Genomic DNA, 24,973 nt, shown 5'->3' with positions numbered 1-24,973 from the left:
AAAAATCCACGAGATGAAGTCAAGGGGATTAGTCAACAATATTTAACGAGCCTGAGGCGAAACAATCTTTCAGTATAATTGCTTACTGATGCTTTTGAATTCTGTCGTAAATTCGTTTTGTTGTTGAAACCATTCTGTTACATTTATTACATTTTGGTCTCTCTTATCGAGATAAGCTGCCAGTTACTACTAGAATTCGACAAGTTTATTGAATTCAGTGAGCAAAAACTTCACATCTTTCTTTGAAAAGTGTTACGTCAAACTAAGTAATTTTTTTTGTGGTAAGCAAGGTTTAATATTTCTTTTAAAGAAGATCATGATTTGGGTGTACCCTTGAGATTACGATTTTTTTGGTCAATTGATCGTCGTTACACGAAGTACAGGTTCACAAAAGTTTATACTCCAGTAGTGTGGTTATTCAATTTCGCACTAAACATGTAAATACGCCGCGAAGATGTAGCGCAGTGCAAGTAACTACCACTGTTTGCAAATATGATAAACAACGTATAACGTTGTAAATACTTAACCAGTTCATGTACATTGTAGTCTGTAAATTGTTACAGTTATCAATGCTATGACACCTCTGAAGTTCAATAAGTGGGGGCTCCCAGAGGTGGATTCACAGACAATGAGTACGAGTGAACCTGGAATATTTTGTGGTGGAGACATTGGTGGGTTAGCTAACACGACAGTGGAAAGTGTCAATGATGGAAAGCAAGCTGCCTGGCATATTCACAAGTACTTGCAGGTTTGTCCTTTTCACGTAACAGTTGGTTACATGCCCTAAGTGGAATGAACAATGATATATCGCTTGTTGTCGTGCTCTTTGTTGCTGGCTCACTTCAAGCGGTTAACTTATGTTAAAGGGATCGAAACATAATCAAGACTGAGTTTAATTGTTTTGCTTCTCAGCACAATTGTTTGTTTCGACTTCCTGTTCCTCAGTCATAGTCTTGATACACTTAAAGCCTATTTGAGGTGTTCAATAACCAAAGAGCGATACCATAATAACAGCGGGCAAACACAAAGTAGTTTACTCCTCCTCTCAATTCGTTTTATCTTACCTGTGCTCTGTGATGCTATTGTATACTATCTGAACCTTGGAACAGGTTGGCTACATTCGTTTTACATTTCGTTTTGTCTTACCTGTGCTCTGTGACGCTGTTGTATATTATCCGAACCCTGGAACAGGTTGGCTACATTCGTTTTACATTTCGTTTCCTTCTATCAGCATGTCATTTTCCTCTTAACAAATTACTTGTGTGTTGCTTCTAAACCTTTAGTTACTACCTAACTATCAGATTCTTAGATACTCAGTTTTCTTTCAGTACTAGCAATGAATTCAGTACGAGTAATGAAGTTGTCATCATTGATTTCCTTTCTTTTTTTTTTTTTTTTAAATGGATACAACCTTGATGAGGCGTTGTCAAATGAGAGGCTGATGCTGTTGACTGTATATCTCTTCAAAACTGTGTTTGAGGTCCTAGCTATTTTTTAAGGACCGCTTCATGTCCCATTAAAAGGAAGTAGAAAATATGAGAGATTTTGGCGACCAAAACAGCTTTTTATTGTGGCCGCTAAATTGAAAAATCGCAGTGCGCTAAGTAAATTACAGATGTAAGAAAAACCGTTATTTTTCTTTGGACCGCGAGGTTAAGTAAGGTTCATAACACTTCAGGCAAAGCTATCATTTCAGGTAATGCTTATTAGATCATTCATTGAACTGTCAACGTCATTTCAAAGTTTTCCTTCTGGACTTGAGGAACCTCTTTACGTTCACATTCGTAACAAAATTTCATAAATTTATCATAAAGCACACTCGTCACAGGGTACATGCAATGGTCGTCCTAAACTTGCTACTTGGCTCTACCATTCTGTGTTATTGGCTGCCTGCAAGGCAGCTCTTGATACACTTTCATAGAATGATAATCTTCGTAGCAGATCTGCGAAGACTGACGTAGTGTGTCTTGGAAGTATATCGACGTTTTACGCTTTAATTTAGTGAAAACAGTTGTCTTTCTGTTTGTCACGATTGCTGTCTTTCTCTTTGGATGCTAATGCAAGTGGATACTACTTAATGTTTTTGAGTTCTGTCAGTAAACAGAAACTATATTCCTCCTTCCAAATATAATTTACATAGATTGTATACCAACTCTTTCAATGTCTACTTTATTAAACCCTAGTGACCATCACTAACCTTTCTTAAAACGGATGAAGATCTGTTATTTTGCTTCTCAGATGACTTAATAAACCCGTCTAGATACTCTCCCACGATACTGGTTGAATAGTATCAACATCACTGTATTGTTGTTATAGGCACTATACGGTCTACCAGTGCCAAAGGAGCCCTGTTTACCGAAGTTCTACACTCCTATTGATGAAGTGGACCTCAGTATAGAGATATGTGGATTAAAGTTTGTGAATCCATTTGGCTTAGCAAGTGCACCTCCAACTACTACTGCTGCCATGATCAGAAGAGGATTTGAAGCTGGCTGGGGATTTGCCGTAACTAAGACTTTTGCACTCGACAAGGTAATGAAATATATTTGCGCCTCTCGTCATCATCTGATTGTCGCAGATTGTATCACAAGCTTTAACGTAGCAAAAACAGAGCTTGATCTTGAAAATCTTGGCAAGAATAATTGGACTTATTGTTGGCTTCTGCTTAAAAATTTACACTGATATGTTACCAACAAGAGAGACATTAGGGAACATCGAGTTTTTTTGGAAAGAAAATGGATTGTTTTGTTTGATTAACACTATCCGATCCAAGTGCAAGTCAATCCTGATATTTAGAGAGATACTATCATTAAAAAAGACAATGTAGCCATACCGCACCTCCTTACTTAGTTCTGCAGATTTTTAACATTTTCGGTTGTGTGTGTATATGTGTGTGTGTTTTTTTTTTGTTTTTTTGTTTTTGTTTTGTTTTGTAATATAGGACGTTGTAACTAATGTGTCACCCCGCATAGTGCGTGGAACAACGTCAGGTCATCTGTATGGGCCAGGTCAAGGAGCTTTTCTGAACATAGAACTCATCAGTGAAAAGACAGCAGCTTATTGGTGTCGTTCAGTGACAGAGCTCAAGAAAGATTTTCCTGACAGGGTTTGTGTGATTTGTACGCAGATACATTTTTGTACTGTTAGTTGGTTAACAGAGACCATTTTTACCAGATGAAAACAAAGACAATTCCATGAAAGGCCAAATGGAGGTCCGAATCAGATCTTTCAACTATTTTTAAATCATTTTAATATGGCTGTAGCTATCAGTTGTGACTTATACGCATAAAGACACAAGGGTTTTGTCTTCATAGTTGTATCTCTTCTTTGATCTAAGCCGTTTTAGTTAAGTCTGGTTTTAATGAATAACTTTTTATTATCAAATTAAGGGACACTGTAATAGCTATCTAAATGTGCCCTCTCCTGTCTAGAGTGTGAATGGACAGAACTAGAATTGCTTAGTAGTTACTACCCTTGTTCATTATGCAACTTAATTTACTACTTCCTTACTACTACGTGGAGTGGAGAAATCAATAAAATATATACAAATACAAAGGATCTTGGTGGAAACACGTGGTTCCAAATTCTAAGTAGTATCAAGAGAAATCTATGTCATGGTAAAAACGAAAACGGTCAAGTGACAATAACTGATTTTAAGTTTGTCCAGAAATGGTGTTTTGTCATACATAATTCGCTTCATAATTCCTATGTTTTAGGTTAATAAGATTAGGCACTTAACTGTTCTCTGACTCTTATTTCATTTTCTTTCGCTAGATCGTAATTGCCAGCATCATGTGTGGATATTCCAAGGAAGACTGGACTGAATTGGCCATAATGGCCGAGGTAATATAATTTTTTTTGTAAAATTGGGCTCTAATCGCTATGGTGTAGTGTTTCAAACAAGCTATAACCGGCTGTTACCTTTATTGGAGGAACTTTTTTTCAATTTCGAAAGAAAAGGTGAAGACTTTGTAGAGTGGGATAAAGAAGTTGCCTTTGAAATAAAAGTTAGTTTGCTGTCTCCATTTGCTGTCTCAATCAAAACATTATTGGACCTGTTTCGTCTTGGGCTATCGCCACTGGCTGCTCTATCTTACATAAACTTCTTTCTATATTCGTAACTATACCTTTCCTGGCGAAACCCATCAAAAGCACATTGTTCACAGTTTCACGCTTTTGCGTCATAGAGATGTCCATGGTGTACTGATGACAAACTCTATTTATTGTTGTTATTTTTTTTTGCATTCCGTGTGCATTATTCTTAAATTGTTGCTTGAAATACCCTAATATTCAGTTTATCAAAATTCTAGAACAAGATTTTTGTGGGACCTTTATGTGGTGGTTTTATTTGAAGACTACAAACCAAGCAGACGTTAATAGGGTTAAACTGGTGTAAATGATACGACTATTCCTCATTCTAATATGCAAGATGCGTGAACATTCACAGTTAAACCAGATATCAATTTCAATATACGAGGTACTAGTCAGAATGCCTGAATTGCGAAAAAAAAAACATACCTTATGGCCATGACAACTTACAAGTGTCAGTCCAAACCCAGTAAAAAATGAGTATGTCGTAACGCAAACAAAATAATTTTCTGACCGAGTTCAAATTCATAGTTTGATATGAAAGGTAGGTTCAAATTTCTTCAAATTGTTACTCCTGAATTATTTTTGAAATGTTTCTCCTACAGGCCTCAGGAGCGGATGCGCTAGAATTGAACTTATCATGTCCACATGGAATGGGAGAGAGAGGCATGGGTCTAGCTTGTGGTCAGGTTTGTGTTGCTCTCCTTCCATTTTCCGTTATATTCAACCGACTTAACCATATTAGTCTCAAATATTGAGACTATTGACTAAGTTACTAAGTTTGGGGTGCGTCTTATAACCGAGTGCGCCTTATAACCGAGAAACTTCGGTAGATTAGGAAAATCTGTTGATTTGGGTACAGTTATTTGGCAGAGTTGTTTGTGTTTCATTTGTTTTACAAATTCTGCAAGGTTTACGGTCTTTCAGAAAGCGTCGATGCAGACAAAATGTTTACAAGTGTTAAGGGAGGTTAGGCAGTTTAGATTGCAATGTTTCTTTCAGGTGTACAATTAAACTAACAATTTAATGTACTTTGAACCGTTCTACAAGATGCTCAGGGCTCGACACTAACTTTTCAGCTTACTAGCCAAGTGGCTAGTGACATCTTTGATGTCTTTAGATGTTATGAGAATTTCAGTCTGTTTACTAACCAAACTGGCTAGTGGGCTACCGTTAGTGTCGAGCCCTGATGCTGTTGTTACAGTCAAATTTTATTTTAGAATCACTGTTTATCGACTGCTCTTCAGCGATGCAAAGTTTAAAATCAATCTGACTTAACTTCAATTTCCATCATGAACCATAGAAATTACAACGGCTTTTAAGTCTCCTCATTTTAATTTATGGCATTTCTATTACACACCTGATTACTTAATTTGTCGGATCATTTCACTCTTTTTACCCTAACGTTTGCATGTAAGAAAAGTAATCGAATTTATTCTTTTTACAGGATCCAGAACTAGTTCGGAACATTTGCAGATGGATACGAAGTGTCATTAAAATTCCGTTTTTTGCAAAACTAACCCCAAATGTTACAGATATCGTCAACATTGCCAGAGCTGCCAAAGAAGGTATGATTTGTCGTTAAGTTGGCTTGAAGAGGAATAGACGAAGTTTTTTCCCTTTTCTTCCAACTTAAGTGGTCCCGGGGGCCAATCTTACCCGTTAAGTACTTTTGCTTTTCGTTCCATTGGTCAGAGTCATTTGAAAGATAAAAAGAGATACAATTATGAAAATCATTCATAATTGGTCAGAGTCATTTGAAAGATAAAAAGAGATATAATTATGAAAATCATTCATAATTGGTCAGAGTCATTTGAAAGATAAAAAGAGATACAATTATGAAAATCATTCATAATTGGTCAGAGTCATTTGAAAGATAAAAAGAGATACAATTATGAAAATCATTCATAATTGGTCAGAGTCATTTGAAAGATAAAAAGAGATACAATTATGAAAATCAATGACGGCAGGGTGACCACTTGTCCCCGAACAGTGTCGGATTTTTTCTCGGGGACTAGCGTGTCATCAATTGTACTTGTCCTTCGGACAAGTGAATCTTCAAGAAGGAATGAAAACGATAGGCCTTTAAAACATTTTAAGTGTAAATTTAACACTATGAAGAAGAACACTTTCTTTTGTAACATTTAAGTTTGCCTTTACTTTTTTGATTACTTTATTTAGACGAGTAACCGCAACTTACCTTACCCCTTGATGAACAGTAGAACCTTGATCGATGGAAACCTTAGTGACTTTTAAGGATTCGTGGTAATCTAGTGGAATAAAAAGCATTATTTTCTTAGGGTGTGCTGATGGAGTGACTGCAACTAACACAGTGTCTGGCTTGATGGGCGTGCGTCCGAACAGTGCTGCATGGCCTGCAGTTGGAAAAGAACAAAGGACAACTTATGGAGGCGTGTCGGGTAATGCAATTCGTCCCATAGCATTACGAGCTGTATCTGCGATTGGCAGAGCCCTTCCGGGTTTTCCAATCTTAGCTACTGGGGGAGTGGATAGTGCAGAAGCTGCGCTTCAATTCCTTCATTGCGGAGCATCTGCTGTTCAGGTGAAATAATCATCTCAGTACTTTGTGTCATGAAAAAGCATGTAATAAGTTAAGTTTTCATCATGGAAAATTTGGGGTTGTTTAGGGAGAAAAACTCGCCATTTAGCTTTATTTACCATTTTTTCTTTGTTAACGAAGTGAACTGGGCTTTCTTAGTTGCTTATATTATACCCTAAGGACGAAACTGGCCTCAATACTTATAGGATTAAAGTTGAGAAGGAAAGGAAAGTTAAAATAACTTGCTCGACTTCTGTATCCCCCCTCTTTCTTGTCATTTAGTAACATTCATATTTCGTGATAACTGAATATTGTATGTTCACAAGTTTGTTTTTCTCGTTTAAAAATATATACTTATTTACACCTCTCTTTCAATTGGCCTCTATATAAAAAAGAAAAAAAAAAACCTTGAAAACAAATGAAAACAATCGTAGGGCAATAACAAAGGTAGAAAAGTTGCGTCTGTCTCAAATGTGATGAACCATTCTGCTATGATGGGTTGTATAGTTGAGACATCGAATGTTGACAAATATGGTTAAAGTCGGCAAACCTTGTCTTTTGTTCACCTGCCGACTACTTATATGTAATTTGTTATTTTCTACTCAGGTATCGAGTGCTGTACAAAACCAAGATTTCACGCTAATTGATGATTACACAACTGGATTGAAGTGCTTGCTCTACCTTCAAACTGTAGAAGAACTCTCTACTTGGGAAGGGCAAAGTCCTCCTACACCAAAACACCAAAAAGGCAAAACTGTTCCAAAAATAGCTGAGCTTGTTGGAAAGGTTAGACATCATCACTTTACGTACTGAGTTGTAGACGGTCGTCGTAAAAGTTGCTTTATAAACTATAAAGAGCGGCGGAGAGAAAAGTGTGAGTCATCGCTTTTGTGTCTCAGAAAGGTGTGGATATAGAATTATTAGCTGCACTTGAATGGTAGATTTGTTTCTGAATGTGATAGATAGCTTTATAATGGATTTTTACGGAAACTATCTGTTGTGTACGTTCCGTGTGCCCTGCTTAAAGCCATTATGATATCGTTACATTTATTGTTATTATCCTTATTATTACATGTATTGATATTGTTAATTTTTCTTCTTGGTGCATAGCACAAGAGTAGGTGGAAATATTAGCCAGAGGAAAATTGTGAAACAGCCGCCGAAATGGCATCTGTCCTTACAGCTATGATAGTTTAAAAAGAAAAAAAGCGTCGTTTATCCAAATCCAGTTCAAGTTTCATTTTAATCTTGTTTACTTATGTGTAACCAGGAATTATCTTAACCATCCGACCAAGATATTTATTTACGAAATTTCTATCTTGACAGTCCCTTCCTAGTTTTGGACCATTCCTGAAGGAAAGAAATGCTGTTGTCGCAAGGTATAAAGAAAATATTGACTTGCTGGGTAAAGGATTAGAGCCCGAGGAAGTCAGGCCAGCTTTCAAACCGGACAAACCTACCATATTACTGAAGGTAACTTGAATACTGACTGTAGACTTCAAAGGGCACAATTTGAACACTTATTCAATAGTTAACATCAATTTTGGAATAACTTGAATGCATTCATGTAATTATCTTTCCTTCTTTGTAATGTTTAAAAGTATAAATTTCTGGTATGTATATTTCTTAGCATCAGCATTTTCTTTGGCAGGATGTAGTGGGCGCGGCTTTGGATCGAATTGGTTCCTATGGTGACCTGGATAACAGACAACAAGTTGTTGCTGTAATTGACGAAGATTTATGTATAAACTGTGGTAAATGCTACATGACCTGTAATGACTGTGGCTACCAGGCCATCACCTTTGATGCTCAAACCCATCTTCCGCGTGTCACTGCTGACTGTACTGGCTGTACATTGTGCTTTTCTGTTTGCCCAGTTATTGGTGAGACTTCGTCAGATTCCTTATTTCTATGTTTTTAGTGTTTTCCTTCTCAGCGACAGTATCAGTTGTGTGCTGAGTTGCCAAGCAGTTCAATAGGGGCTTAAGGCAGTTCAATAGGGGCTTAATACGAACCTTGCAGCTTCTCAGACAGCTATTAGTCTGTCATCATGCTCATTTCTTGTCTCCATCGTAACAAGGACAATTTTACCATTTCCTCTTAGTTTACTCCGGCTTTAAAGGTGAAATTAGAATTTAAAGGCTTCAAAACATTGCAAATAAATTGATGCAATCAGATTGCATTAATGCATGCAAGAACAAAAAAAAACGTGGTCGATGTCGATTAATATTTTGAAAATTTAATAGCTGAATTTTATGGGTGTTTTTTTTTTTTTTTTTTCGCAGATTGTATCAAGATGGTTCCAAGGGAAGGTCCCTACAAGCCAAGCCGTGGTGTTCCGCTGGCTGTTATTGGAGAAGCTTGAATCAAACTCAATCAGCAGTCGTTCTGCTCTACTGTAGGCACTCCACATCAATCATCAGACATTTTATCTATCAAGTATTTCATCTTGAGGGAAGACTTTTGATACTCTTTTTCTGGTCTTAAATTTGATATGATTGATTAACTTGGGATAGGTTGAGAAATGGACGAGAATTCTTGGTGTTAAGTCTGTAATCCATTGTGTGTTTTTGTGTGTTAGGGAAGTGGGTTTGATCTCTCCTACTTTTTGTACAACTATACTACTAGTGAAAACAATACTTGTGAATACAGTACTAGTGAATACAAAGCTTGTGAATACAATACTAGTGAATACAACAGTAAATACAATGCTTGTGAATAATGTTAGTAAATGCAATAATAGTGAATATAATAAATACAATAACGAACAGGTGATGCACTTCTGTAGGCACAGCGGAGAGAAATGCTGACGATCGCAACATAGTCAGAAGTAATCTACCATTCAAAGATCAGGTTTCAGCTAATTCTGTTCGGAGACAGCTGTGTGATCTCCGTAATAAGATTGGCCTCGTTTTGCAGCCAGTTTTTGTAAGCAAGAAATTAGAACAAGACCTAAAACCTAAAGAACTTAAGCCGTCAATTGTTAATCAGCGATGCGTTGTTTAACATTTTGTATGTGATCTGTGCGATGCAGATTATGTCGGCTATACGGCCCGACACCTTTTTCAACGTGTCGCTGAACACAAAAATTCGGCAATTGACAAGCATTTTCATGAAGCGCATGGTAGGAGGGATCGTTTGAATGATAGTCATTTTAAGATTCTGAGAAAATGTCAAAGCAAATTTGATTCTTTAGTCTTTAAAATGCTTTATATTAAGAAATTCAAACCTAATCTGAACGTGCAAACGGACTCTATACGTGCTAAACGTTTTGTTTAACCCGCAAATTAATTTCTCTTATTGTTCGTTTTTAGTATTTATAGAACTTGTTTTTATACATTCTTGACTTGATAATGACGTTATGTTAACGTCGAAACGTCGTTGATTTTAGCTTTCTATAGATTTTATCGTTTTTAAATTTACAATGTTATCAAGCAACGTTTTGTCGCAAGTTTTTATCGTCAAATGTGATGCGCATAGTCAGTGAAATTCCTGTTGAGTGTTGTCCGAGTTGGTGTAATGGTTTGGAGTCAAGAATCGCAAACAGGAACATGGTCATCGATGTTATCAGTAAATTTCATTTTGTATTTGATTAGACGGTGCAACTTTTTATTATTTGAAAATTGCACGTAATCCTTTTCTTTTCTCTACTTCTGCTGGAGAAGTGTGCTTCAGGTACCACATCATCTTCGTCTCCGTCCTTGAAAAGCATCTGTAAAAAGTTATTCATTAACAACATTCCGGAAAAAGCCTAGTAGCCTGGAGCACACGTAAAACTACAACGTGAGATTCACACAACTTTGTTCTCAAAAATCAATCATTTTCTGCGGAAGTAATTCAGGTGTTTGTAAACCCAGTAGTTCAAACAGAACGCTAATGGGCGAGAAGGTGGGAGAAAGACTTTGTTGGGTCTCTATTATTAGGGTCGTCGTCTGCAGAACCCAAATCTCACCCACAGGGGTATCGTGAAGATCCCAAACCCCTTACTCGACTACCGTCGTGAAATCCGTTGGGATCATGGTTGATTCTGTTTTAGGAGTTTAGAACAGTATAACTACATAACTAAAGAACAAATTGGTAAGAAATATGCAAAAGAAAACCAGGTTTCTTTGACCCTTTATTCTTTGTCATTTTTGCTCTCTGCCGCAGTTTTAATTAAATTTCCAGATAGCCAGAAAACCTGTGTCGGTTTCGAAGAATATTCTGCCGGAAGCAGTCCCGTGAACGGGAGAGCGAAAAGAAATAGGTACTTGAATAGAGTCGTGGAGTGACATTACATTTAGAGAGACTCAGTGCAGAAACCCGAGCTGATTAAATGCAACCTTAGACTAATTTCACTTTCGACGCAGTATAGTAGAGTATGCTGCTAGCTGTGTCCCATTTAAAACTCAAATCTTGTTGCAAAACCTCTTCCGTTTAGCAGGATCGCACTTTGGAACAGTAAGATTTACGTTGTCAAATAAAGAACTTGTCTAACTTTAGCTTTCTGCGGAAGAATAGCGAGGAATTCAATGAAAATGTAAGACCTGAAATTGTAAAATCAGTTTCTTTTGACATGAAATTCTACTGCTGCGGAACATGCATCTTACAGACCGATAGATAATACAACAGCAACAACAACAAATTTTATTTAAGCTTAAGAAAATTACAATGCTTGGGCCCGCAAGTAGCTAGGGCTATTCGAGGCGGGCACAAGAGAGGAAAATAAAAGAAAAAATTCTATAGAAAAAAAATATTCGTATGACTGTATAATTATAATATATAGACGAACAATCCTAAAAGAAATCTAGTTTGCCGTGTGGCTTATAGACAGAATGAAACAGGAGGGCAGACTGTGGTATATACTGGAAATCTCAGAGTTTTTCCTTGATTGCGCTTTTAAATTGATTTTTTTTTTAAGTATTTTGATAGGAAGTGGAATACTGTTCCAAATCAAGATGTCAGAAATAGAGAAGGCTCTCTTTATATTTTCAGTTCTAACTTGTTCAACATAATAATTTTCATTGGTAACAGATCTAGTCTGGTAACTGTGGACAGAAGCCAGATTCGTGAACATGTTCTTAATGTTTTCAGGAACGAGATTATTGTGGACATCGTACATTAAAAGGCTCATTTGCTCAAAGCACAAGAATGATATCGGCAACTGTTTGGTTTGTAAGAATAACGGAACTGCATGAGCTCTTGGATCAGCGAAGAACATTAGTCTAAGGGCTCTCTTCTAAAAAACTAGTAGTTTATGAAGATGCGCTCCAGCAGTGTGACCCCAAGCACAAATGCCTTAGCTGATATAGGTTAAGATTAAAGAGCGGTATAAAGTGAGAAGTACATGACGGGGAACAAAATGTCTGAGCTTGGCGATAATTCCGATTGTTTTACTGATTTTCTGACAAATGTAATCTACATGAATTTTCCATGAAAGATTCGAATCAATGGGTACACCAATACAACAAAAATAATTAGTGTAGTTAGAGATGGGTACCAAGATGAGATGACAACCATTTTTATGAACCGCGACTTCGTCTAGGTCCATAAAAAAGCGAAAACGAACGAGGCTAATAAACAAGCTTGGTTAACAAAGGATTTATTATATTACAAAAAGATTTCCTTTATTAAGAATTAAGAATGACTTGCTTACTTGAGACCCAGGAAAGAAAGCCAACTTTGTTTGTAGCACATCAAACTCACGAGAGTCGTTTCTGTTAACAAAGAAATGGAAAAATGCAGTTGAAAATGGGGAAAGCGTCGGCCTACTGACTACTGAGATGAGTAAAGCCTTTGACTGTCTAAAGGCCGATAGTTTCGAAAGAAACTGTTTGGGGCTGCGTCGGTGGGAGTAACGAAATAATTTGGATATATCAACAAAGTTGAAATGGTAAATTGGCCACCGTAACGATTACAAAAGCTGACGTTTCGAGCGTTAGCCCTTCGTCGGAGCTCCGACGAGGGAGCTTACACTTACAACTTGTCCGACTGCGTAATGTCTAAGGCGGGAATTCACGCCGTACTCTTGCCATCTGCTACGGCATAATCACTTCTTTCCCGTAGTGGTGAGTACGTCAGAATTTGCCGTAATATTTTGTTTGAAGTCTTGATTATTTGAATTTTTTCCTTGTGATTAAATTAATTGCGTTTCTTTACGAGTTGATGTATCATGGATAAACGCAATTTGGTCAAAATTTACTTGTAGAAAAAAGATATCAAAACCAGGGACAGCTTCAGGTTCCGCCGCCAACACTGCCAAGCGGCAATCGTAATTATTTCCATATCGTTTTCGTTTGTTTTATTCTTTTTGACTCAGTCGAGCTCTTCGGTTTGCTTTATGATCCGGCACTAAGCTGGTGGATACTGTTACGTGTAACAAGTTACTAGAATGTTTATTTATTTCTGTTAATTTGATTTTTACAACAGGCTAATGGAGAGGACAACAGCGCACGAAGTGTTGCTGTGCAGAGAAATTTTGGTAGAGAAGCGGTTTTATAAGTTTAAGAAAGGGAGTAATGACAGAGGAAGAATTTAGACGCAAATTTCCGAGAACCTTAACAGTGTAACTGCAGTCAAATTCAAAGTGAATCAAAGAGCAGTAAGAGAGCGATTTGACTTGCTACTCGGAAGATTTCGACCGTAAAGTAGAGAAGAAGAAAATGCAAGTGGTATATCTCCCGAACCAACAGAGCTCGACGCACTGTTGGAAGACATTTCTGAAAGAGAGAAATTAGCAGAATCAACGAGGGAATCCTGTGACAGAAGGAGTGTCGAAACAGATCGCAAAAAAGCCAAGGAGACGCGTTTCCAAGCCTTGGAAAGAGTTGGTGAAACAAAAAGAAGGGCTAATGAGGACTTTGAAAGAAAAGCGAAAAGGCAACGAAGAAGCGGAGCTGATGTTGCCGAATTTCTACGCGAAAAATCAGAATAGGAGCTCAAGATCCGCGAAGACGGAGGAGCTCGCTTTGAAAGCAATAGAAGTTGAAAACGAAAAAGAGAAGCAAGCACAGATGTTTAAAACCCAGGAGGCCATGATTACAAACATGGTAAAACAACAAGATCAGATGCAAACACTTCAAAAGGCTTTTTAGCAGCAACAGCAACAACAGACACAGGCCATGAGGGTGTTGTTAGAAAGACTTGGGAAAAAATAGTAACTTAGTTCCCTAACAGAGATTGACAATGGATTGATTTACCCTTGTAAATTTATTGCAGCTTCAATTTACTGATTTTGTTTTTTTAGTGTCATTTTGAATTCTCTATTTTTCAAATAGGAGTGAATTTTGTTGGGCTCTGCAAATATGACTTCCACATAGCCTTTTGTTAGAAATTTATTTAGTGGTTTACACCATTCAAGATATATCTTGAATTAATAAATTATTTCGCAAGTACCGCTATGTGGGTTTTTTTTTAAATCTAAACTGTGCCAAACATTCGTCGTCCCTAAAATTTTCGAGGTCAAACTCAGAGAACGAACGAGTGATACGGAAGTTCTAAGTTTTGTGATTCGTAGCTAGTGTAAAGCAACAGAAACTCGTCATCACAAATGTAATTAATCCCATAGCCTGACAAAGACGGATTAACTCTCTTGCTTCCTTGAAGGATGAAATTTTTGCTATTAAAATGACTCCACAACAACACTTTGCACTCTTAGCTTCCGCCGTAGTGTCGCTGTAGCTTAACGATTCGTATTTGGCGGGAAATACGCCGTACTCACCCTAGTCCATCGCGGCCAAGGTATCCGTAGTACAGATTCAGCGTACCGTATCTTAAAGGTCGGCACACACGAGGGGACTAGTCCCTGCGACTAGTCCGTGCGACTAGTCCCCGCGACAAGTCTTTGAAGGGTTTACACGAGGGGACCGGTAGCAGGGACTAGTCCCTTAAGGTGTTCACACGAGGGCACTCAATTGCACAAGAACATAGGAAAATTTAGAGGCAAAGATGTCTCTTAGTCTGGGGCGTTACACGAAAACAATTAAAATTTGGTAACTTTTCATTGTAGCACTATTAAACATCAGCGCAAACGAACTACACTTATTCAGTCCGATTATTCATGCTTTTACGGGTTCCGTTTTTGGTTTTTTTTATTTTATTTTTAACAGACACAGTCAAATAGGGTAAAAATTCCATCAAAACGGCTCCAAGACATCTGTATATGTTTACAAAACTAGAAATAGTTTTTTATTCTTCAGTTGTAGAAATCTAGAAGTCAGGGAAATTTCATCATTAGAAACTGCAATGTTTACAAATACCGGAAGTCACGCATCATACTGACCCGTGATTGGCTTATTTACCGTTTAGTCGCAGGGACTGGTCGCACAAACAGTTCACACGAAGGGACAAACATTTGTTTCATGCGACAAGTCCCTGCGACTGGTCGCACGAATTCAAACCAGTTTGAATTCGTGCGACCAGTCGCAGGGACCAAATTTTGGTCCCTGCGACCACAGAAATGTGTAGTTCACACGAAGGGACTAGTCGCATGAAACTGGTCGGTGGGACTAGTCGCAGGGACTAGTCCCCTCGTGTGTGCCGACCTTAAAGTCCCTAGTATCGTGGTAATGAAATCCTATTTTACAGATCGCTACAACAGACTAAGAGTTGGAGAAACCGCTAGTTCCTGGAAAGAGGTTAAGAAAGGTTGCCCTCAAGGATCCTCCTTTGGGCCTTTATTGTGGAACTTATTTCCGAACGACTTGACTTTTATATGTACTCTAATATCAACATGCATGCGGACGACCATCAGCTCTATGAAATCGATAAGAATATTCGTATTATTCAAACTAATCTACAGGACAGTGCTCATAAAGCAACCAGCTGGTATGATTCGAATTTTCTTGAGGGTAACTTTGCGAATACGGGTCACGATAGGAAATACGGTAGGAAAAACAAGCTTAAAGATCATAAGTGAAACTTATATGATAACGAGACAGACATTAAGAAGACATTAAGTGTTGTCTAAGGTCACTGAGAAAGCTGTAGCTTGCCAACTACTGACTACCTCAATGCTAATAGGATTCAAGAAATATTTCAATCTGCCTATAAAATGACTCACAGTACAGAAACCGCTCTCCTAAAAGTGCAGTCAGACATTTTTAATGCAATTGACAGAAAGGAAAGTGTCCTTCTCTTATTACTTGACTTAACGGCTGCTTTTGACACGGTAGACCATGTCAACATTAAGTCGACTTAACTCTCGATATGGCATCAAGGGAAATGCTCTCCATTGGTTTGCGTCCTATTTAAAGGGGCGCAGACAGTTTATCCAAATTGAAAATGCTAGATCATCCTCTGTTGAGTTGCAATGGGGAGTGCCGCAAGGATCAGTACTGGGTCCAATCCTTTACACCTTATATACGGCACCCCTTGGTGACATAATTCGAAAACATGGCCTTAAGTCCCACCTGTATGCCGATGATTGCCAAATTTATGTGCCATTTATGCCTAATGATGAATCTGCTGCTCTGTTGAAAATGGAGGCCTGTGCTAAAGAGATCTATGCATGGATGGCATGTAATGAGCTTAGGCTCAATCGCAATAAGACTGAGTTTTTGGTTATACATGCCAAGCATCGCCCACGACCACCAATATGTGACATCAAAATAGCTGGTGTCAGAGTAGTTTCAACTGAGTCAGTTAGAAACATAGGAGTAGTGTTTAACGATGTTATGAATCATGAGCATCAAGTTCAAAATACCTGTATAGTAGCTTTCTTTCACATACGCAATTTATCTAAAATTAGGAAATGTCTTACTAAGAAAGATACTGAAACATTAGTTCATGCTTTTAGAACATCTAAGCTGGACAATTGCAATTCATCGTTGGCTGAATTGCCACAATACTTATTAGATAAGGTTCAGCGGGTACAAAATGCTGCGGCGCGTCTCGTCTCCTGCACTCGAAAATATGACCGAATTACGCCAGACCTTAAAGAACTTCACTGGCTACCTGTAAAGCAACGTATAATCTTTAAAATATTACTATTAACTTATAAGGCCCTGAAAGCTTTAGCACCTCGATACATATCTGATTTTTTAGTACAATATAAACCACCTGGAGCTTTGCGTTCATCCGATAACAAACTGTTACAAGTTCCTCGTTTCAAGCTTAAGACTTATGGAGGCAGATCCTTTAGTTATATAGCTCCATATCTGTGGAATCAGCTTCCGGACGCCATACGGCAAGCACCATCGCTTGTGACATTTAAATCCAACCTGAAGACTCATTTGTTTGATCAAGTCTTGAATTAGTCATTAGGTTTTTGCTTAATACTCTTGGTAAGTTGTTTTAGTCATCTTTATCTTATTTTTTATCCGTATAGCTGTGCAGCGCTCTGAACCTAGCATGGGCGCGATAAAAGTCTTGTACTATTATCAGCAGTAAAAACTATCTGTATGCCATACAGTTAAGAGGAACACAGGGCGCCAAGGCGTAGCCTGTGCTCCGGCTAGTGATACCAGAATTAAAAGGTAATGTCCGATTAAAAAGTAAGGTTAAAATATGTATATGTATATATATAATAAACTAAACCAAATTACGCTAAAACATGCTAAATGTTCAAAGTTCTAGAGCAGCAGACAAACCGAAGTACGCGTATCATTATTATTATTATTGTTATTATTATTATTATTATTAATAATTTTAGCACGGGTATTGTTATTATTATTATGCAGTATACACGTTTGGATGCTAGTGAGCTAAGCAAGATAGGGCGAAAATTCGTAGCCTATCTGCATGACCGGACTGTCAACTATAATAATACCTAATACTTCTTAAATATAAATGATCAATATAAAACGTTAAAAGTGTCAATTGGCCCAATACTAAGATGTTTTTTGTTAAATGTTCATGATTTACTCTTCGGTTCTTAAAATATCCTTAACTTATAATGTTCATAAAATCCTGTTCATAAAAACCGAATCATAATGTCCTTAAAATTCTTACGCTGTAACCAGTTTAAATGTTCTTGCAATGTTTAGAGTGCTACTTAACACAGCTTTCTGCATTCTCAGCAATATTTCTTTGTATCTTGTACCAAAGAAGCCCTTCATTTCAGTTTCCATAGCTTTAGACCATCCTCCAAGTACATCTATAATGACGTTTACTTGTGAGATCTTGTATCCTGGGTGTTGTTTTGTCAGCTCAAGTCTAAGTGCTCCATACTTCTTGGTCTTTTCTTTGTCTTTCTGTCTCTATTGTTGATCCAAGGGCAGCTCATTTCCACCATAAGTACCTTCTTGTTTTTGTGGTCGATGAAACGTGCATCCACACGATTAGATTGCACATATGTATGATCAGCATATACTGGTACATCCCAGTATGCCTCAACATCAGGTGACTTATAAAGAGGTTTGGGCTTCACATCTGAGAACCATGGCGGAGTACTATCAGCGAGCTCTAGGTCATTGAGCATCTCAAAGAAGAACACTTAAAATTGTGCCTTTCTAAGTGCTTGGACTGAGCCAATGATGGACATCCAGCAAGTACATGTGCCATGCTCTCAGGACCTTCGCCACACATTCTATATTTGACATCGTTCTTGTCCGTTGTTCCAGTCTTGTAGGCCATGTAGACCTTTGTTGGTGTGAGCTGTTCGTACAGTTCCATGATGCCTGCGATACAGTGGGTAGGAGCACATTATTATTATTATTATCGCGGGTTTTGGGACAGACAACAATCTGCGTTCTTTGATGTTCGGGTGTGTCACCCAAACGCAGATTCGTATTGAGAACTGTCTCCGAAACAGATATTCCAACTACATGAAAATGAGAAGAAGAGGAAATACAGCAGGCGGGTTTTGGAAGTGGAGCAAGCGACATTCACACCATTAGTTTTTACAAGTACAGGTGGAATGGCCGATGAATGCAAGAGATTCCATAGCCGCCTCGCAGAGTTACTTGCTTTAAAGAAAGGAGATGTCTACGCTACAACCATATCTTGGATAAGGGCGAAGATATCCTTTGCCATTCTACGTTCAGCTTTGCTGTGTCTCAGAGGAACCAGGAGAAAGAGAAGAGTAGCCAATATATCTGACACTGACATTACATCGGAAAGTGCGCAAGCCAGAATTTAAGTAGTCAATTTTTTAGTATGTAGCTTAGTTTACTGAACTTTTAATTTTTTTTTACAGAACTGCTTTTTGTGAAATATTTTTAAGGAAAAATCTATTATTATTATTAAGTTAATACCGAAGAGATTCAAAACTTTTCTCTCAGTTAGAGACTTTTTAAACTTGTTTTGTAATATTTATACCTTAATTATGATCATCATTATTATTATTATTATTATTATTATTATTATGGCTTCTGGATGCCCAGATATCCTAAACAATAATTGGGCGGGAAGCCGTAACCAATCAATGCAACGACCAAAGTCCTTACAATTAATATTCCTTTAGCAATTCCTAATTATGGAACTCTAGCAATGAAAGTCCTAAACTTAATTGCTATGTAATAAAAACCTCAGTCAAAATACTATCATTATGAGCGTGTCCACGAGAAAACCGGGCAGGGGGCGATAGACCTCAAATCATTTGGCTCAAACTCAGTACAAATGCTAAGTATCATGAGTTAACAAATGTGTGAAAATAATAGGTCAAAATATTTCATTCCCTGGGAGATATAGGGTCCCCCCGGGAAAAACCCCATTTCCTGCATTTTTTGCATAATTAATTAGCTAACTTTGCATTGCTGCTGTGACAAACTGAAAATCCATCTGTAAATTCAATCAGCTGGGTTGTATTTTATATCTATCAAACTTCTAGAAAATTGAATTATTTTAACTTGTTCATTTCATTTCTTCCCTTAACTCTCGCTTAAGTAAAGACGACTTTTTCTGGTTTTGACCAAAAAGTAATGGTGTATATTTTAAGGCCCAATATCTCCGATGAGCAACCACCCCTGATCCTTATTCCTATATGGGCCGTGAAAGCCATCACTTGACTTCCAAAATCAGTAATAAAAGTTTTTGGCAATTTATTTCATAGCCCGTGTTGACGTGAAATTTACATCTACCTCCCGCTTTTTAGTCTATATCATCAAAATTCGGTACACAACATCTTTGTTTTATTAACTCAAAATAACTTGAAATTCTACAAGAAATTCCCCAGAGAGTATAGTTTAAACATGAACGAGGAGAGGATATTTGAATAGCGTAAGTTGAGCCATTTTTGAGAACCTTTTTTCGCAGCCATATTTGGATTATTCTCGAGGAAACGCAGCAGTTGATGATGAACATCAAGGGCGCACGTAGTTGAACTTTCCGACAAAAAAATGTTAGAACAAACTTGATAGTACAAACATATCTCTGTCGTGCCTCAGTTGCAACTTTTGGCTTGATATCATTTGGCTGATGTTAAGCAAAAGGACAATCCGCCATCCTTGATGAGATGGTTATTTGCTGTTAAAGTGTTTGAACTTGAAGTGTTAATCAATCTCTGATGACAAATAAACAACAAAAGGAACAGTCAGCTGATGAAACAGCTGTAGGAGCTTGCTCAATGAACACTTCACCAACAAGGAGGCCCTCAGAAATGTAGGAACAAACTTGATAGTACATACATATCTCTGTCGTGCCTTAGTTGCAACTTTTGGCTTGATAACATTTGTCAGATAAGTATTTGTTAGATAAGTAACCATTATGTCAACAATGTACCAGATTGGATTTGCTTCGTTGCCTTGTTGAAATATTAAACGCAGAGAGAGCCCTCGGAAAGATCCACCAAAATAATTGATCTTTTACGGCGTGATAATTATCGACTCACATGATATGTGTTAGAAGCAAAAAGATAATTTGATGCCCTAAAAGCTGATATTAGTCAACAGGACAATCCGCCATCTTCGATCAGGTCGCGCTTGCAATTTAGTTCAGCGGTCAACTTTGACATTCATTTGGCATGTTGTGTTTCTAGTCTACAAGGTTTAAAATGCAAAGATTAACGGCTACCAAAATATTTGACTTGTTATTTGTTAAGCTTGAGATAGTTTCTGATTTACCGAAAAAAAAGTAAGCCCGTGATATATTGGTCTCCTCTCAGCACAAGGAAACTAAAGAAAATGGTTAAAAACCTGACGCGCATGTAGAAATCACTTACACATTTTATCCGAGGTTTACTGCATATATTTGATATCTAATCTCTTGCAGCTCTCTATTGTATTATCTGGCTCTTTGTCGAGATGTACCTTAGAAATCAATCAATTGCAAAAGTGCAGATTATTACTGAAAAGTTGGGCGAGGAAAGGGGGGGGGGTCAACAATCAATTTCGTAGTAAGTATCCGACAGAACGGTCTAAAGGTTTAATAGCCGCTCTCAAAGGTTGAAAATAACCGACAATCCACTAATGTTAACATGAAAACTAGGAGGAAAACCTCCTTCGTGCGCAGACGCTTCTACTTTTCTTAGTGACTCAAGTAGGCCAGACTGAGACTATGCTTTCCGAACTACTTTAAGTCCGAAAATGTTAAAATGGGCAGGTTGCAAAGTAATTGATAAGAGAAACTGTGTACCAAGGACGTCGGCATGCATTTCAAGATTGTCGGAGTGTCAGCTATATTTTCAAAAGGTGAGTACATGAGAGCAGGATTTTGTGACACCAACCCTCGTGTATTTGCAAACATCTCAGGGATAAAGTGATAGGAAAGGCAACTAGAATCCTCTCTTTCACATTTCGTGGATCCTTGTGTTTTCGCAAACGTCTCTGAGGTCGTTAGGGGGCAAACAGCACGTTACTACAAGAAAGATTATGGCGTAAGGTTGTTTCGACGTCCAAATAAAGGACTTTGAAGAGACATGATCGCATTTTTGCCGCCGCTTTTTCAGGAATGGATTTAGTCAATATTTATACGAGGAAAATGTAAGTTTGTAAAACACGCCTCGCATTTAAATGTAAAACACGCCTCGCATATTTTTAACTACTTCAAGTTTCGATGGTAATATCTAAACAACCAATCAGAATATCGAGAAAGCCTGACGCACTTTTGCTGATTGATGCCTTGTGACTACGTAGACATTTTGCTTGTGCTGCGACATCCGATACTCGATAAATTCAATAGAAGAACCCTCGATCGATTCACTTCCTACCGACTCCTGACATTTCCTAAAAGGAGAACTCACTTAAATTATATTTTTATCGTAGTTTGCCTTTATTAAGCTTTCTTCTGATGTATAGTTTGCAAGGATTAATGAAAGTAGCGTGCGTACGAAATTTTTCCCTAGGGACATCCGCAAAGGTGGGAAGTAACCTTAAGTCTTGGATAGGATATTCGACCACAGAAAGTCTGTGGTAGTGTGACTAGCACTGTGGCATGAAAGTCTGATACATATCTTCTTTCAAACTGATCCCATTCTCATTTTTAACTGAATTGGATAACTTTGACATTGATGTATCCTTGTCCTTTACTAAAAATGAACATCGCTGATTTCCAAACTCATACAATGTTGGAAGGTTGCTAAGGGATCATTAGATCTCGTGGTAAACTAGTTCCCCTAGTTCCTCCGTTTACGTGATCAACGCTGCACCATCCTTTACCAAGCCGGCAATATCATTCAGCAGTCGAGCGTGTATGTCATACAATCAGTTACAATGTGGCCGGGGCAAAGAGGCTGCCAGAATATATTATGCACTCCGAGGCCAGATATGATATGACAGTACACTGCAAGAAATTACATATCAAATGTATGCAGTAAACCTCGGATAAAATATGTAAGTGATTTCTATATGCGCGTCAGGTTTTTAACCATTTTCTTTATTTTCCCTGTGCTGATAGGAGACCGATATATCACCGGCTTATTTTTTTTTCGGTGAACCAGCAACTATCTAAAGCTTAACAAATAACAAGTCAAATATTTTGGTAGCCTTAAATCATTCTTACATTTTAAACTGGCGCGATCTGATCAAGGATGGCGGATTGTCCTTTTGCTTAACATCAGCTTTTAGGGCATCAAATTATCTTTTTGCTACTAACACATATCATATAAGTCGATAATTATCACGCCGTAAAAGATCAATCATTTTGGTGGATCTTTCCGAGGGCTCTCTCTGCGTTTAATATTTCAACAAGGCAACGAAGCAAATCCAATCTGGTACATTGTTGACATAATGGCTACTTATCTAACAAATACTTATCTAACTAATGATTTCAAGCCAAAAGTTGCAACTAAGGCACGACAGAGATATGTATGTACTATCAAGTTTGTTCCTACATTTCTGAGGGCCTCCCAGGGGGGGGGGGGGGGGTACATGTTCCCTTGTTCCCTTGAAAAAATTGGAGTTTTTCCCTTGTTCCCAAAAAATGAATTAAGATGTTCCCTGAAATTCACTCTCATCAAGTTCCCCTGTTCCCAGAAAATCTGTTGCATGTTCCCTTGATCTCCAGAAGTATTATTCAATGTTCCCCACAATTCCAATAATATTTCAGTTTTGAGGGTCAGTTAGATCGCAGTTGCTTTTACAAGGCTTCGTCATCCTCACTGTTTGTACTCTTTGGACGGCCTGGCTTTCTCTTATCATTTTGTGGCATTGTTGGTGAAGTGTTCATTGAGCAAGCTTCTACAGCTGTTTCATCAGCTGACCTTTCCTTTTGTTGTTTATTTGTCATCAGAGATTCATTAACACTTCAAGTTCAAACACTTTAACAGCAAATAACCATCCCTTTATCTGTGTATCAAGTTTGACATATATTACATGGATATTAAACATACTGTAGCAACCCAAATATTATAAAAAACTTTGACCTAGTGTGACTGTTAAGATGGCAGTTTTTAGTTGTTTTTGTTGTTGTTGTTGTTGTTGTATGACAATTACAGGTCATTGCATAACCTTACTAACATGAGGGAGGATTTCCAATAGCTCCCTTTGTTTCACTGAAGCCCAGAAGCACAGTTTCACTTGTGTTGTGCACAGGCAGTGAAAAAGTGTTGTAGTTTGAGCTCAACTTAGCTGGTATTCACTGCTCTTCAACACTGAAATATTGCACTAGACATAAGGGGATTTAATGCGACTTTTATTCCTCAAATTCCTCCGGTTTCTGATAAGAAATTTACGTTAGAAATGTCCAAATTCAAGGGATTTGAAGGAATAGCCGAAAGTGTATTTAGAGAGAAGAACTCAAATACTTCGCTGAACGTTTCACAAACGAACAAATTGTGTTGAAGAATTCAGATATTAACGAATGAGAGTCACATTGATTAACGTAATTGTTAGCTGCAACCACCTCTCGTTGTAACTTTGTGAGTTACTTTTTGTGAAAGAGTATTAAATAAAAAATTGTTTTAGGCCGCGTGTCAATCGTTTTAAAAACAAATTTAGTACCGCCAAATTTATTTCGAAATCAATTTTTGCAGAAAAACCATAGTGATTTGAGAGCGAGAGAGAAGAAAGAATGAATAATATTTATCGCCAAAAGGTCGTCACTGAAGTCTTTGCTCAAAAATTCTGCCCTATCGGCAGAATGAGATATATTTTTGAAAACCTGCAACGAAGCTTGAGATGTTCTGCAAAGTGACTCGAGCGAACGGATACCGCCGCTGTGAGCACGCCGGATAGGGAGAATACTGCCCGCTCTCGAAACCAATCAGATTGCAGGATTTGTAGAATACCGCCCGCTCACGAACTGAGAAAAGAATAATAGACGATACTCTGGGAAATTTCTTGTAAATTTCAAGTTATTTTAAGATCATAAAACAAAGATGTGGTGTACGGAATTTTGATGATATAGACTAAAAAGCGGGAGTTAGATGTAAATTGCACGTCAGCACGGGCTATGAAATAAATTGCCCAAAACTTTTATTACTGATTTTGAAAGTCAATTGATGGCTTTCACTGCCCATATAGGAATAAGGATCAGGGGTGGTTGCTCATCGAAGATATTGGGCCTTAAAATACTCTTATTTTTGGACTTTGTCAAAACCAGAAAAAGTCGTCTTTACTTAAGCGAGAGAAATGACTTATGCCCAGATTACGTCCTCAGGTTGTTTTCCATCAATAATAATAATAAGTACAATTTAAGAAATAATGAATTTAAATTTCCTAGAGTTAACACCACAAGTTTCGGAAAACATTCAGTCAGGTACTTAGGACCGGTACTCTGCTCAAAGATAGACAGTAAAATAAGGAAACTTATCACTATAGACAGATTTCAACTAAGCTAAAGAGAGATGCTAAACTAAGCGAGAAGCTCAGAGAGAAAGATTTGAGAACCTCTGAATTTTAGTTTGAAGTGACCCTTACGAACATTGGTGACGATACATGCTTAATTCATGCAGTCATTCGAGTTCGAGATAGCTATCTTGAAATCTGTGTGAGCTGCGCTTGGCCTAAGAATTGGAAGAGATGTGAGTGG

The 24,973-nt window shown here is 37.8% G+C and overlaps 1 protein-coding gene and 1 pseudogene across 1 annotated transcript in view; both read left to right on the top strand.

Annotated features, from left to right (window-relative positions):
• LOC111320636 (dihydropyrimidine dehydrogenase [NADP(+)]) overlaps window positions 1-9,317 on the top strand; it is a 30,588-nt gene extending 21,271 nt beyond the window's left edge. Inside the window, exons 15-25 of the mRNA XM_022923285.2 lie at window positions 564-748; window positions 2,317-2,532; window positions 2,942-3,106; window positions 3,775-3,843; window positions 4,695-4,778; window positions 5,537-5,657; window positions 6,390-6,652; window positions 7,256-7,435; window positions 7,976-8,122; window positions 8,301-8,532; window positions 8,935-9,317. Of these exons, the coding sequence (XP_022779020.2) occupies window positions 564-748; window positions 2,317-2,532; window positions 2,942-3,106; window positions 3,775-3,843; window positions 4,695-4,778; window positions 5,537-5,657; window positions 6,390-6,652; window positions 7,256-7,435; window positions 7,976-8,122; window positions 8,301-8,532; window positions 8,935-9,014 (1,742 nt within the window). The 3' untranslated portion in view covers window positions 9,015-9,317. The remainder of the gene's footprint in view (window positions 1-563; window positions 749-2,316; window positions 2,533-2,941; window positions 3,107-3,774; window positions 3,844-4,694; window positions 4,779-5,536; window positions 5,658-6,389; window positions 6,653-7,255; window positions 7,436-7,975; window positions 8,123-8,300; window positions 8,533-8,934) is intronic.
• A 3,602-nt stretch (window positions 9,318-12,919) lies between these two features.
• Window positions 12,920-14,022, top strand: LOC148720113 (uncharacterized; annotated as a pseudogene).
• Window positions 14,023-24,973: the final 10,951 nt, after the last annotated feature.

Source organism: Stylophora pistillata, chromosome 11, assembly GCF_964205215.1.
Source record: "Stylophora pistillata chromosome 11, jaStyPist1.2, whole genome shotgun sequence".
Taxonomy (NCBI): Eukaryota; Metazoa; Cnidaria; class Anthozoa; order Scleractinia; family Pocilloporidae; genus Stylophora; species Stylophora pistillata.
The sequence above is the reverse complement of the archived record's forward strand: the minus strand, read 5'-3'. Positions and strand labels throughout refer to the sequence as shown.